This window comes from Sinocyclocheilus anshuiensis, unplaced genomic scaffold, assembly GCF_001515605.1.
Source record: "Sinocyclocheilus anshuiensis isolate Anshui unplaced genomic scaffold, SAMN03320099.WGS_v1.1 scaffold2140, whole genome shotgun sequence".
NCBI classification, from domain to species: Eukaryota; Metazoa; Chordata; class Actinopteri; order Cypriniformes; family Cyprinidae; genus Sinocyclocheilus; species Sinocyclocheilus anshuiensis.
In genome coordinates this window covers 168,560-183,020 of record NW_015546175.1, presented here as the reverse complement: position 1 = coordinate 183,020, position 14,461 = coordinate 168,560, and the positions used below count along the sequence as shown (strand labels likewise).

Here is a 14,461-nt window from a genome sequence, read left to right as displayed (position 1 = left end):
GAAGAAGCTCATTGCCAGCAGTAACAGGTGCAATTCCATCGATGATGTCTGGCTTCCAATTAGGCTGTTACCACTGTTATGTTTATGCGATGTGCATTTTTTCCTGAAGAACCTTATTATCAGCAGTGTAACTACATGCAATTCCAACGATTATGTCTGGCTTCCAAAACGTCAATCGCAAAAGTTAAAATGTGTCTGTGATCGCTGATGGCGATGTACAGCTCGCGAAGCGCGTCCTTAGCGTTTGCACACGGGGGGATGTAAACTGCGACAATAACAATGGCCGTGAACTCCCGCGGCAGATAGAACGGTCGACACTTCACAAACATAAACTCCACCAGCGATGAACAGTGTTTTGTCACTACCACAGCATTGTTACACCACTCTTTGTTGACGTACACACACAAGCCACCCCCGCGAGTCTTACCAGACAGTGCTGTATCTCTGTCCGCTCGGTAGCAGCTGAGTCCGTGCAGCTGAATAGCGCAGTCCAGGATATTGTCGTTTAGCCATGTTTCAGTGAAGACAAACACACAACAATCCCTTGTCTCATGCTGTGTAGACCGACTGAGTTGAATTAAGTCCAGTTTATTTTCCAGAGAGCGAACGTTTGAGAGCATGAGTGATGGAATCGCTGGTCTAGTGGGGTTAGCCCTTAGCCTAGCTCGTGTGCCTCCACGCTTGCCGCGCTTCTGTCCCCTCTCACATCGCCGGCGTCGCCGTGTTGTGCGGGTAGCATCAGCAGGCGAGGCCGCGGTCCCGGGGTTCGGCTTCAGCAGCAGACAGAGGCCTCGTAGCTTCTCAGTAGTCACCGGCGAAAGCTGTTGTTTGTACTCACTGCCGATTTCCAGAAGGCTCTGTCGATCATAGATGTGTTTCCGAGTGTTTATCTGTTGATTTTGCGATAAGATGAGACTGTTTGAAGACGAGGAAACGAGACTAACAGACATAAAAACACCGTTTTTGGGACCCGGAGTAGCCGCTGCGTCCGACCGCGCCGCCATCTTGGATGACTTGGATTATACCTTATTTAAACACTTGCATTACCAAGGCAACGACTGACACATTTGTATTATGAGCTCTGTTAGCAGTCCCCCAGTGGAAAACTAAACTGTCTATGGAATGGTTAAGCAACGAGAATTGTTCGGCCTGATGGTGGAAAACGGCTTTGCATAGATTCTGAAACATACAATATGTACGTATTGATAACATCCAAAACATAAACGTTATTATGCATATACAGCTACAGAAACATCAAATATTTACAAATGTTTTATATCACTACAGTTTTAAAGTTTATTCCTGTTTATCATCGTGTAATCCTTTGAAATGAGTTGTCAGCAGAAGTCACACAGAAAAGAATGAAATGTTATCATTTCATATCAAGTAAATTAGTAAACTGCATTTAATAAATGAACGAATACAATGCAATGATACACCAGTAAGTATGGTTTAGCATGGCACACGATTGGTTACTTTTATGGCGGCTTTGCAGTATAACACCACAGTCTTGACAACATTCATTCATCACTGGATAACCTGCAGTCTATCCATATTTATCACTATTGCTCTACATTGATTTTTTTGCCATGTATTAATTTCAAGTTAAGAAAACAAACACATATGACATATACAGTAGTTTAGCTCTATGAAGTGATTTTTATTTTCCAATTCTCAATGTAAGGCTGTTTGTTCTCCCAAGAGCACCCCAAAACCACATAAAACAGAATCCACGTTACATTAAACAGAATCTGAATCAAGTTGTATCACAGTGAAGATGAATCGTTACAATCGTAGCAGTAAAATCTGACTCAATATCTTATTACTGTGCTACAGATCTGTTGAGATTTTCAAACATCCATTCCATTGTATTCCCTGAAGTATACAGCACTTATTTACATTCCCCAACACTTTTCAACTGCACACATAATCTGAGACACTCGAGATGCTCTGCTAAACAGCACGCTCTCTACTCGCGAAAGTACTGAGCTATAGGAGTCCCCAAAGTCTCTCCAAGCATTTTAGAATTATGTTTAATTTAAGGGGAAACAGCCTTTATTTATTTCTCTCTCTCTCTCTCTCTCTCTCTATCTCTCTCTCTATCTCTTTCTCTAGCTCTAACTGTCTCTCTCTCTCAAGTCTCGCTCCTCTAAAGTCTTCTCCTCCAAAGGACTGATGAAGCCTGACTGTGACATCTGGGGAAATCAAAACACGGAGTCCTATGGTAAAAGAGCACACTTACACACACACAAATGTGCACACACATGAAAGCACACTACGTTCAATCCATGATTCCTCTCAACCCAACTCTGAATGCTCAAGGAGTCATATTGAGTTCTCTTTCTCCCAGGCTGATAGCATTCTCTGCGGGCTTCCAGCGAAACTAGATTACAGCATTAATGACAAAACTGTAAAATTGGTTTGACAAGAATCTGGTGGAGACATGCACACACAAAAGTGAGTGTTTAAGAATATATACATAAATACTTAAACGTGCAGTAAAGAAAAAAAAAAGGTAGGTTTTAAACAACACAGGTTCAACATAGGAAAAACAAGCCTCTACCTACATTTTTGCAAAATTCCAAAAACATATATAGATTCAATTCACATGATTACTAGAGTCAGTAAACCACAAACAACTTTTATTCCTTTTCACACAAAATATGATTACAGGGTCAGATTATCGATTGTGTCACATTGCAGATTACCGTATTGGCCCGAATATAAGACGATCCTGATTATAAAACGACCCCCCTTTTTCCAGATGTACCTTGTACTGTCTTACGTTTTAAAATCACAAAGGGAGTTTGGTCCCATCAGGCTAACGTGACAGTCACGACTCATGCACCTATCATGTAAGGTTTTCTTTTGTTTTTACTCGCAATCTTTACAACACGCATTACATTACGTATTTCATGGCACACTCGTTTTATGCGTATTTGGCGCCACCTATTGTTGTGGGTGTATTATTGACATGTCAAAGTCTAGACCCTGAATATAAGACGACCATGTTTTTTCAGATGTAGTGCCAAGAAAAAAACATCGTCTTATATTCGGGTCAATACGGTATATTGCATCACAAAACCAGCTCTTTTCTGATGCAGTAAACTTGTTTGGTAGAGCGTTGCATTTGCAATGCAAAGCATCCACATACTAACGACAATAAAACAGTTTAAAAATTTATGGGAGCAAGCTAAAAAGCATTTGTTGTATCAACCTCATACTTTGAAAACACAACTTAATTTTTGTTTCCAGGTTGTCAAAACAAGAAGATTTCAACCAATTAGACAACCAATCAGATTTGAGCTTACTAGGTCGAGTGAAAGTAAGTTCCAGTTTTGCCTGCAATACTACATCAGATGGGACTAATGACTAATCACAACGAACTAGTAAAATGCTTTCGAACACATGGAAGAGAACACACAAAACACTACTTATGCCTGTATTTCTTGCCTTTTCTAGAGCTTGACATTACAGATCATCATCCATTTTCATTGTATGGAAAAGAGTAGTGTGAACATTCATCAAAACTTTTACTTCAGTGTTCCACAGGAGATGAAAATTAGTAATAAGTTTGGAACAACATGAGGAATATTCATATATTCAAATAATTAATGTTTAGGTGAACGTTCATGCTTACAGTGATTTCTATAAATAAAATTTCCCATATCCACACAAACTCCTACCACGTACAACAGCAAACCTCACATGTACACACACTCATGACCTTTGTAGATGAAAGCCTGTATGATGGAAATGGTCTGGAATCTCTCATGGAAGTGCTTACACTACACTTGACCTATCGACATTCGGCAAGTGAAATTTCCTCTCAGCGGAGCGTGACCTGATAGTCAGAGCACAATGGCCGATGGTTTACGTCAGATCTAAGTTTCCCACAATGTCTATGAGAGAAGAACATCTCAAAATCTGAGCTGTTCAAAAAAATTGAAGTGTCTCTTTTAGCCTCTCCATCTGTGATTCCATCCCTCCCTTCCTGTTGTTTTCAGATCTTTGTCGAAAATGTCAGCTGGGATGGGTCTTGCCGAGCAGAGTTGGTGTTTAATAAGCACCCTGATTCGCTCCCATCTGTTGGTGAATGTGATGATTCTGTTTGGGCTGTAGGGTACTGGACGTGCTATTGATTTTGCAGTATCAATTGATAAACTGGTGAGGAAGTGTGAGGGGGAGAATGATGAAAACAAAGAAAGGATTAAAGATTTTCTCTCCACTGAAATGGTGCTGATGATCAGCCGGGGGATCTGTGACCTCTTTCAGAACCAGCTCTCATTTACTCTGACCTGGAAACCAAAGGATGATGTAACTGACTGTGTTATTACATAGTTATTACATAGTAACATATCACAAAGGAACAATGCAGACCAAAAAATTGGGTTACAAGACCTACTGCTAGTTTTGAGAACATATTCAAGTAATCTTTACTGCCATAATGCAATGCTTTTTGATACCAGAAGATATTTAAATACAAACAAAAAAATGGTACTTCAGAACAACAGAAAAAAATAACTTTTTTTTTTCTCAAATTATATTTAAATTGAATAAATCCTTCAATTTTATTTTAATATAAAATAAAATTACATATTATATTAATCACATTATTTATCATAAAGACCATACTAGATATATTTTTCTTTATACATAAGCAAAAAATTTTATAAATATATAATAATTTTTGGCTTCTTACAACTTACAATTTTTACCATAAACAAAATATAATATAAAATCTTTGTATTTTTAATTTAGTTTATTTACTATAAATAAAGACAGGAATGTTCTCTTAAAAGTACATAAATGTTCATTGTAATGTCTTTTTAAATTATGCAATATGTTTTCTGTTATCCACCAAAAAGCTAGCCAATATGTGTTCTGAACATCAACACTCTGGGTCAAGTGAAAATACTATTATTATTATTATAATTATTTATTTTTATTTTTAGTTTTTTGCTTTTAAACAAACTGAGAAAAAAATGCACTTCAAATAAATGACAGTCATTTCACTTTTTCAGTGTATATATAGAAAAAAAATCATAGCAATCAATTAATACATGATAAAACTTTACTCAGTTTGGATATTACACTGTGTACACTCTAGCAACTGCAATGAATAGGGAAGATCAGTGATTCCTACAAAACAAGGTGAAGTTGGTGTAAATAACACACATTCGTCTTTCCCTTCATAATGTGGCAAATCTCAGTTTGAAAGACTTTTTGAAACTTCTTCAAGAAGTGGCCAACAAGTGTCAAAAAAGGTACTGGCATGCACCTCATGGCTCCAGAGAACTGCTAACATTCTAAACGCCAATCCCACATTTAATATGACATTTCAGATTGGATTTATAGCATATCAGCAGAAATTCCCAAGACTACCTAGTCAGAGTGAAAGAACGACTTTCCGATATCTAGCCCTTTGGCTTTGCATCCATATTGATTTCTTGGAGCAGATTTTAAATCATGTTTCTGTAGTGAACACAGGCCTGAGTGTACATACCCTACAGTGAGATTATTCAAATTTATCAAGATGAATTATTGGCTGAATCATAGAACACTGTGGGTCTGTCTGTGATTCTGACTGTTTCTTATACAAAGAACATTCTTCAAAATGCACATCAAGTTTTGTATTCATTACTGAAACACACACACAAAAAAATGGAATTCCAATAATTCAATATACCACCAATCAAAGTGTTTTAAGTCTGACGTAAGAATATGCTATGTATATCTTCCTGCAGATTCACACCAGTGTTTTAATATTCCTGTCTTTGTGTTCCTAGTCTTAACAGATCAGTGTAGTTGGCCAAATTTACATTTCCGATTTTAGCTCTATTTGCTTAGCAACATGCTGATATCATATCAAAGTCTCAATAAGGCAAGTCCACTCTGCAGTCAAGCACAGCTCCTTTTCTGCTTTAATAGGGGAAAAAACTAAATCGCCAACACTATTGGCCAGCAATGGTATCTTTGGTTCAATTCACACACATATAAAGTGTTGCCTCGTTAATATGCATACTTTAAATGGCCTTGAGCTTGGAAAATACTCTATATATAAATCTTTCCCAGGTCGGCCACACATACACACTCATACATATGCGACATGAGCCTCTTCATAACCGAGGAACAGAACATTTTTACCCACCGATAGAGATCTTCAACTCAGCCAAGCTGAGAATGAAATCTTGTGAACTGAAATGGAATTACCATTTGCTTCATCGCCTGCAACTCTGCCTCTAAAAGCAATTCCAATGCAACTCCTGCTGTGGAGCCAGCCGGTCTAATACTTGCTGTATTCGCTGCCAAGAGTTTGCAGTTGCCCCTATCTTAACTAATTCTTTCTTTCTCTCATTTAAGAATGAATATTAGATTTTTTTATATTTACCACTAGTCCCACTTGTTCATCTAAAAAAGTCATTTCAATTCTCAAATTCTGTGCATCAGTAAATCTCCATTTACTCTTTTGCTCCTGTTCGGTAATCCTCCAACAGAGCTGTAGAACCTTCAGTTATCTCAGCGCCAAGAAAAAGAGCTTTAATATTCATCATATTCTAACATGTTCTGCGCTTCCAGTGCTTTTGTGCTGCCCATCCTCTTATTCTTTTATTTTTGGTCTCATCAAATGGTGCAGCTTAGCTCCTAAGTATACGGCTGATCCTCCTGCAGTTTCATTGGCCGTTTCCACACCTGCAGTGATTCTCTGTCGTGAGACCACCGCTGCAAATTGCAACTGCTCCTGTTTTATATCCCTATGGCACATCTCAATCCTCCGGACCATCGCTATACACATTGTACAAAACAAAACTAATCTGTTATAATCTAACATGTATTATTTACACTTACTGAGCTAAGTCTAGAAACTGACCCATTACTGTCTTGAAGGAAAGATTAGGAAAACAAGGTTATTTTCCCCCTCATAATGCTACTAAAATAAAGTATTCTGATCTTTTGTATACACATATGAAGGATCGCTAGACAGTTAGCTTTGTTGTTTGGCAAACCAATATGTTAACCCCAATCATATAAGAGGATGTGGGAAAAAGTTTGACACGGTATCCATAAAAGTACACTTAAAAATGGTAACCTAAAAATGGTAACATCTAACCCTATAACCTAACCCTAACGCCAAAGAGTGAACCTACTTAGCTCTCGGCAAGGACTCGTACTTGAACGAGCTGATCTTAACTACAACACAACACCCATTTTGTTTGGTGGGACTGTATAAACAATTCTGATCTTTTTGTGGAAGTGCATTTTAGAAAATCGCATTTGGGGTGTAGAAAAAAACATTTCAACATGTTTAGCTGGCTTTCTATAATTTAGTTGGAGAAGCTTCCTACAGAGAATCTCTGGGTGTTGTATCAGTTTCCGGGGTTTTGAAGTACACGTGTTGTGTTGGTTAAGGTAGCTGCTGGAAGTTTACATGACTAAAAGGAGGTCAGTACAGACTAGGTGTGTAGAAGAACAGTACAGAGATTTCAAAATGCAGCTACAAACTGAGTTCCAGAGCAGGTAATGTGTATCAGTGGTTATAGGATGAGTATTATCAACAATACGCAAAGAGCTTTGCTTTGCCCTGTCTCAGAAAAAAAAGGATGGAAATCCCTCCAACATTGCTTATCAAGGTTTACTGACTGCCATGAGAGAATAATAACTGACAACTATGAAATGAGTGCTTGCTGAGCAGATTTTAAAATGGGAGATGCTGTTTGGTTGTGCCTTGAAGCATGGCAAACATTTGAGTGTGGCTATGATCACTGATCCAGAGAAAGATCAGAGCAGAGGTTCGCCTGAATAACTGAAGAGAGTAAAATGGATTCACGTGGGTTGATGGTAGCAATTAAAACTAGACCATGTTGCACAGGAGGTTTTTGTTCAAAATGTAGTCTAGTGGAGAGTAAAAACGAGTGGAAACAGAGGCAACACCATGGCCAAGGCCTCAAAGTACAGCTTATACAAGGATGGAAGTACAGACACAAGGGGTTCAAAGATACCAAAGGTAAATAGAATTGGAGCCACTTCTGCTTGCAAAGGCAGTATAACATTAAGCTCTACCCAGGGACAAACCTGTAGGTGGGCAAATAGAAACAGTATGAGGACACAATGGGGATTGAGGGAAAGGATTGTAATAGGTACAATATAACTGGGAGATCAAGACTTGGTGGTTGTGAGTGTTGAGCATCATACAGGGGATGAAAGACAGATCCAAGCTCATTGAAAAAAAAATGTAACTGAGAAGAAATTTCTGCAAAATAATACAATGTTGCAAATTGTACACATTACAAGTAATGCAAGTTAAGTAATCAGATTACTTTTTTTCAAGTAACTAGCATTACTGTTAAATTTACAACAAAATATCTGAGTTATGTTTTGAAATAAGAAACACTAGTTATTTTGTTTTCCCATTTATTCACTGACACCTCTCCTGTCCCTGTGTTGAGAGAAATTGGGCGTGAGGTGTAGAGGAACTTCCTTCAGCCTTCACTTTTGGTGAGAAAGGGCCTTTACAGTTGCCAAAAATATAACCTTTAGGTTCTTGTAATTAAACACAAATAAGCAAGCCCAGCCCAGGTGACAAAATGTAATGCAAAATAAAGTAATGCATTACTTTCCATAATAAGTAACGCAATTAGTTACTTTTTATGGAGAAACGCAATATTGCAAAGCATTACTTTTAAAAGTAACTTTCCCCAATACTGGTTGCTTCTTACATGTTTTTCAACACTTTCAAAGTGAAAGTCTTATGAGTGATTAATACTATACTACATTTGAAAATAATGCATTAGCTACTTTAAACCCTATCCTAAACCTAATTTGATAGTGTTAACAAAAACAAATGTGAGATTGCAACCCATTTGCTAAAGAAAACATGCCGTTTTAGCTTGCTTCTACACGTCTTTGAGCTCTTTTAGTGTGACTGGTGTTTCACTGGACTGTTGTACTTATTTTACAATGTGAGAAAAGGCATATGGAGCTGGTTATGTGATGCGAATGTCAAAATGTATTAGTTTAGAAATCACATGCTATGGTAAAAAGTGTTCTGAGGTCAAAACATAGTGTTGTGCACGTAACATGCAAAAAATAAGTCTCTTAATTATCTGCCCTGTAATTATAATTTGTGTGAAAAGGAATAAAAGTTGTTGGTATTTTACTGCCTCTAGTGTTAATTTCAGCTGGAAATCACAGTGAGTTGTACTGTACGTAAAGGTATGTTTTTGGAGTTTTGAAAAATGCAGGCAGAGGCACATTTTTCCAATGAGCCCATGATGAGAAATACTGTCATCGTCACAACACATGAATATAAAGGTGCATATAAAGGTGCACAAGGTGGAAACGAGGCAGTAGGAAGCTTTGAAGGTACAGTGCTGGCCTCTAAAACCTGGATTAGCACATCTGTGCTGTCAAATGCATCTACAAAAGTTCTGTGGGAGGGTAAAAATGGTTAATGACAAGTGAGTATAAAAATGTCACATGGATACCTTTAACTGAAGTGAACTGGACTACCATCACTGTGTAGTAGTTTGCAGGAAAAAAGGATGTGGGCTGTGCTATGGCGGCCCACTTGACAGAAACCATAACACTAATTATTTGTTATTGCTGGAGAAACTCCAAACTCCTGGTAGTGCAAGCGACAAGTACCCCATAGCCTGGCTCCCCTCGTGTTTCTATTGGCAAACAAGAAAGACGCAAAACAAGGTAGCAAAAAACTGTGGTTCCATGAAGAATCTTTATCAGCAGATATACATTTTTGCAGACTTGTGGGTAGGAGTAACATGGGAATGACCTGTTCTTACTCATCGGTTATGTTCCATTCACAAGTTATTTCTTTGAACGACAGATACAGACTCAGTATTACTGAAGCTAAGCGACCACAACAGAATCAGGCATTTTCAAAGGTCTTCAGAGTGTTTCGGTGGACAGTGATATAACAACACACTGTATGTCTTTAGGAACAACCTTGAAACATGAGATATGAACTTTAAGCTTTGTGCTCAGCATATAAACAAATATAGATGGCTGTGAGATGCTATCCTTTGTCTCTAAAGGTCACGTATGTCCTTGATGAAGTAGGCCTCCACCTGGAGGTCATGGAATCAGCACTGGAGCAAACGAATGGTCAGCACTACTGAAGGACAGCATACAGCCTTACTGATGGGAAACACTTGCCACTTTTAGTGTCTTTAAGAATTAGGTTCTTTTAATTTAATGTGCGAAGTGGAGTGGAAATTCCATCAAATGGAATCGCAATCGTAAAATATCAACTTATGGTTCAACCAGTGTTGTGAGTTTGAGGTGAAAAATGTCATATAAGCGAGGTGTTTGGAAATGTGTTGCAGTTCTGTTTGATGCTGTAGAGGCATTATCCTTCAGAATACTGGCAATGACAGAACAAATGATAGCTTATTTTAAATATTTGTTTAAATAAATATATAAATAAGAATATTGCATAGTGGTGCTTATCTGGATAAAGATGCATTTGTGTTTTATGGTCTTATTTTTGATCATGGGGTTGAACTGAATTATAATATTCTGCATGCAGCAAATGTATGAGCACTTTTAGACCATTTAGCTCTTTTTTCCCCACTGTTGCTCTTGCACTCCTAACACAGTAGGGAGAAGGACTTTTCATGTCTTGATAGCCTGGTTGTGCTCATTAAGAATGTGCCCTGATGAATTGTATTGTTTTTGACCAGAGAGCTCTTTGTTTTGATTTTGTTTATGTTGTATTATGACCTCTCTGTGGCACATCCTTGTTAATATTTGCTAATGAGATAATTGTTAAGGGCTCTGTCTCTGCTGCATTTCTTCTCTCAGATGCAACTCAATTAAATATGTATATAGTCCACTAAACTAACCAAAACCAAAGCAGTTATCAAAAATATTGAAGCTACAAAATACAAAAAAATTACTAAATAGCTATTTAGCTATTGGCCTGCACGGCCTTGGTGATGTCAGTTGAAAAGATGTTTTGGTTTCTTTTCAGGTGCAGCAAGTGAGCTCAAGGCAGCTCACTTGCTTATTATATTCTAATAAAAGACTAAAATGTTTGCACTAAAATGTTGTGTAGAACAAGAGCAGAAACTTGTATTGTTAAGAATGTCCAAAGTGTCAATATTTTAAAGCGTGATAAATACAAAAATATATCTAGAACATCATTATAGACTTTCTCACTTCTATCTTATTCTTAACATTAACGCAACATTATTCTGTAACATTTTCTCTTGACATTAGAAGTTTATTGTGATTGCAAAGATAGGAAAAAAAAAACTAATATGAGTCAGGACATTAAGAGCTAATTAGCCTTCCCTCATTCCCTCAAAAAAAGCAAGAGCTTACAAACAACATTACATACATACTACACTGAAATAATGGTAACCTATAAATTATGTGGATGAATTGGTTTTATTCATGTCAGAAATATTACTTGACATCACTGAGCGCACCTAAATAAATGAATTATACCAACAAAACTCATTTCATGCATTAAATCAGGTGGAAATAGCTCTTTAAGATAACAAGTTACCACGTTTTACAGTGTACATGTTCTCCTTAGAAATGTTATTATTTCACTAAAATGCATTACCATTTAAATATCTGCATGTAAATGTATCAACTGATTTGAAATAAAAGCAGCATTTGTTAGAAATAAATATAAAACGTCTATCCAGACGTGGAGGGAATTGTGTGTGAGAGTGAGAGAAGGGCAGCTGAAATCACAGAGGACGGTGGGACAGTGGCTGAGAGCCAGATGTTGTCACAGACAGCTGCTTCCTAATGCAGGGATGGAGAATGTGATGACACATACAAAAGACAGTAGCGCTCGTTCAGTTTCCCCATCTCCCCATCATCCAACATCATCGCTGTGCAAGAATAGGAGACCTCACTTGTCCTACAAGGCTATGGATATGATATAATAACGCAGAGGATGCAGATACACAAACCTGTGCCACTTACACACACACAAGAATATATCTCACCAGAACTAAGAGAAATGCAATCTACCGCACTATTTTTATGCACACACACAACATCCAAGCACTCAGCAGTGAATATCAGTGTATAATGAGAAACAAAACCAACATGAACAATAACAGCAATAACAAGTGTAACATATATGTGACCCTGGACCACAAAACCAGTCACAAGGGTCCATTTTTCGAAATTGAGATTTATACATCATATGAAAGCTGGATAAATAAGCTTTCCATTGATGTATGGTTTGTTAGGATATTTGGCCGAGATACAACTATTTGAAAATCTGGAATCTGAGGGTGCAAAAAAAAATCAAAATATTGAGAAAATCACCTTTAAAGTTGTCCAAATTGGCTATTTCTACAAATATACCCCAGCGACTTAAGACTGGTTTTGTGCTCCAGGGTCACATATGTGCATCTCTGCCAGTTAAAATTGCTGTTACTATTTTTAACAATCCCATGGCAAATAAATGTCTAGTTAAATGAAAAAGTGGAAGATATGATACGATTCTAGAGAAGGCATATTCTTTGCGATATTTAAAAACATGCAAACATTTTGCAGTTATGTGTTCGCAACACCAACACACTCTATAGGGTAAATACACACAGGCTGCTTTCTTACACAATCATGTGTGAAATGCGTTCTAACAATTAAAGCGCAAAAGCTGTGAATGTTTGTTTGCAGGCTTCAAATAATTCCCTTGTGGCACGAAGCGTACTTACCCATTTCGCTAATTGCAAACCATGCACAGTATAATGATAAACTACATTTGGAAAATCTCTCCATTATGTTACATTAGTTCCACAGTTTAAGGCAGCATCTGAGGAAAGCAGTTATGGAAACAGGACTTGAAGGCTAAATTTTGCTGGTGTGTGTGATTATGTGATGCGTTTTCAGTTTGTGCTGGTGTCCTGGAGTGAGAAAAACAGCTATTACATCACATAATTAAAGGAAGCCCTGGGCTATGCAATGGGAATCCCTGAGGTGCACTTGACATCATTTGATTGTATTGATTGAGACTGGAATAGGAGCCCATCAGACAGGCCTCACCCCAGAGAGCAACAGCCTTTGATACTAATCTGCTGATGTTTTTTTGGGGGATATTTCCTCTCGCAGAGAAATTTCCTCTTTCATTGTTGACCATAATAAGACTGAAGCGAACATGTTCGCTCCTATTAAAACTACAACTCTATTAAGAAAGCGCCTGTGACTCAGTTCTGGGAGGTGATGCTGAGCTTGGATGGCCTTCCTCAAAGCATTCATTAAATGGTTACTAATAGCAACATGCAAGAGAACATCTGTGCAGTGAAAGCCTACACTAAATCATGTCTAACTTTTTCTATGATGCCTAAAATATTAATCACAGCAAATGCCACAATAGTACATTGCAAAACTGAAATACAGTTGCCTAATACACACTCTGTATCCTACTTGTCAGTATTCTCTGCACTGAAAGACAAAAAAAAAATGGTAACCTAAAATGTTAACATATGTATTATATGGTTTTATTCAAGTCAAAAATATGAATTAAAATGACTGATACATTAGGTTAATCAGACAGAAATAGCCTTTTCAAGGTAACAATTGCAGGTTACCAATGTTTACAATGTGTGACTTTTAGTGTAACCTGAATACTAGAATATAATAGAATAGAATAGAATAGAATAGAATAGAATGTATCACCTTAGGAAAGAACGGAACAAAATATGTCATTGCAATACTTCACAGCCAAGATTGTCCTCCTCATGAAACATTCAGAAACAATATGAAACAAGATAATATGCAACAACAAGAGAAGATGCAATATGCAGCAGCATATTGTACAGGGGTTTTGCATCACAACCTGTACGCAACTTTTGCATGTGTGATTGGGGCTCAAAAAGTTCTGTGTTTGGAAAAGTAGCGTTCCCTACTTTTAAGTTAAGGTAAGATAGCATCTTTCATTCAACATCCAAGCTTTAGATGAAATGTTACTGCAACACTAAAACAACCGAAAACGGGAAAAGGCGCCCTGTAAATGTGTTTTAAAAGGCTCTTACCGAATCTTAACACATGTGGCATCCCGTGAGAATATCCCATACACAGTAAGAGCAGCAACAGCCCAAGCCATCTCTGATGAGTTACCAGATAGCACATCTTCATGATGCCTGCGATACACTGCATGTCATTCCCCTGGATGGATCGTAAGATTCCCACTTATTTCTGCTTTGGAGGTGTTTTTTTGTCAGCGATGTGATCACGGCATGGTCACTGAGACAGAAGAGGACACTCCATATCAGCGATGCTCCGCATGTCCGTCTCACTGCGCAAAGGAGCAACCTTCCAACCGGGCGTCCATGTTAGAGATGGGAAATCCAGGAGAAATCCATGTACGGGTGGCCTGAAAGAGCGGAGCAATACGAGAATGAGTGATGAGAGCTAGTGTAGCGGATAACTTGACGTGCAGAAGGCAGGAGCGGCAGCGATGAGTGCAGGCTGC

General features: G+C 37.9%; 1 protein-coding gene across 1 annotated transcript in view; it reads right to left on the bottom strand.

Annotated features, from left to right (window-relative positions):
- Window positions 1–14,118, bottom strand: part of LOC107701381 (glutamate receptor ionotropic, kainate 2-like) — a 79,618-nt gene extending 65,500 nt beyond the window's left edge. The window contains exon 1 of the mRNA XM_016503377.1: window positions 14,022–14,118. Within this exon, the coding sequence (XP_016358863.1) occupies window positions 14,022–14,118 (97 nt within the window). The remainder of the gene's footprint in view (window positions 1–14,021) is intronic.
- Window positions 14,119–14,461: the final 343 nt, after the last annotated feature.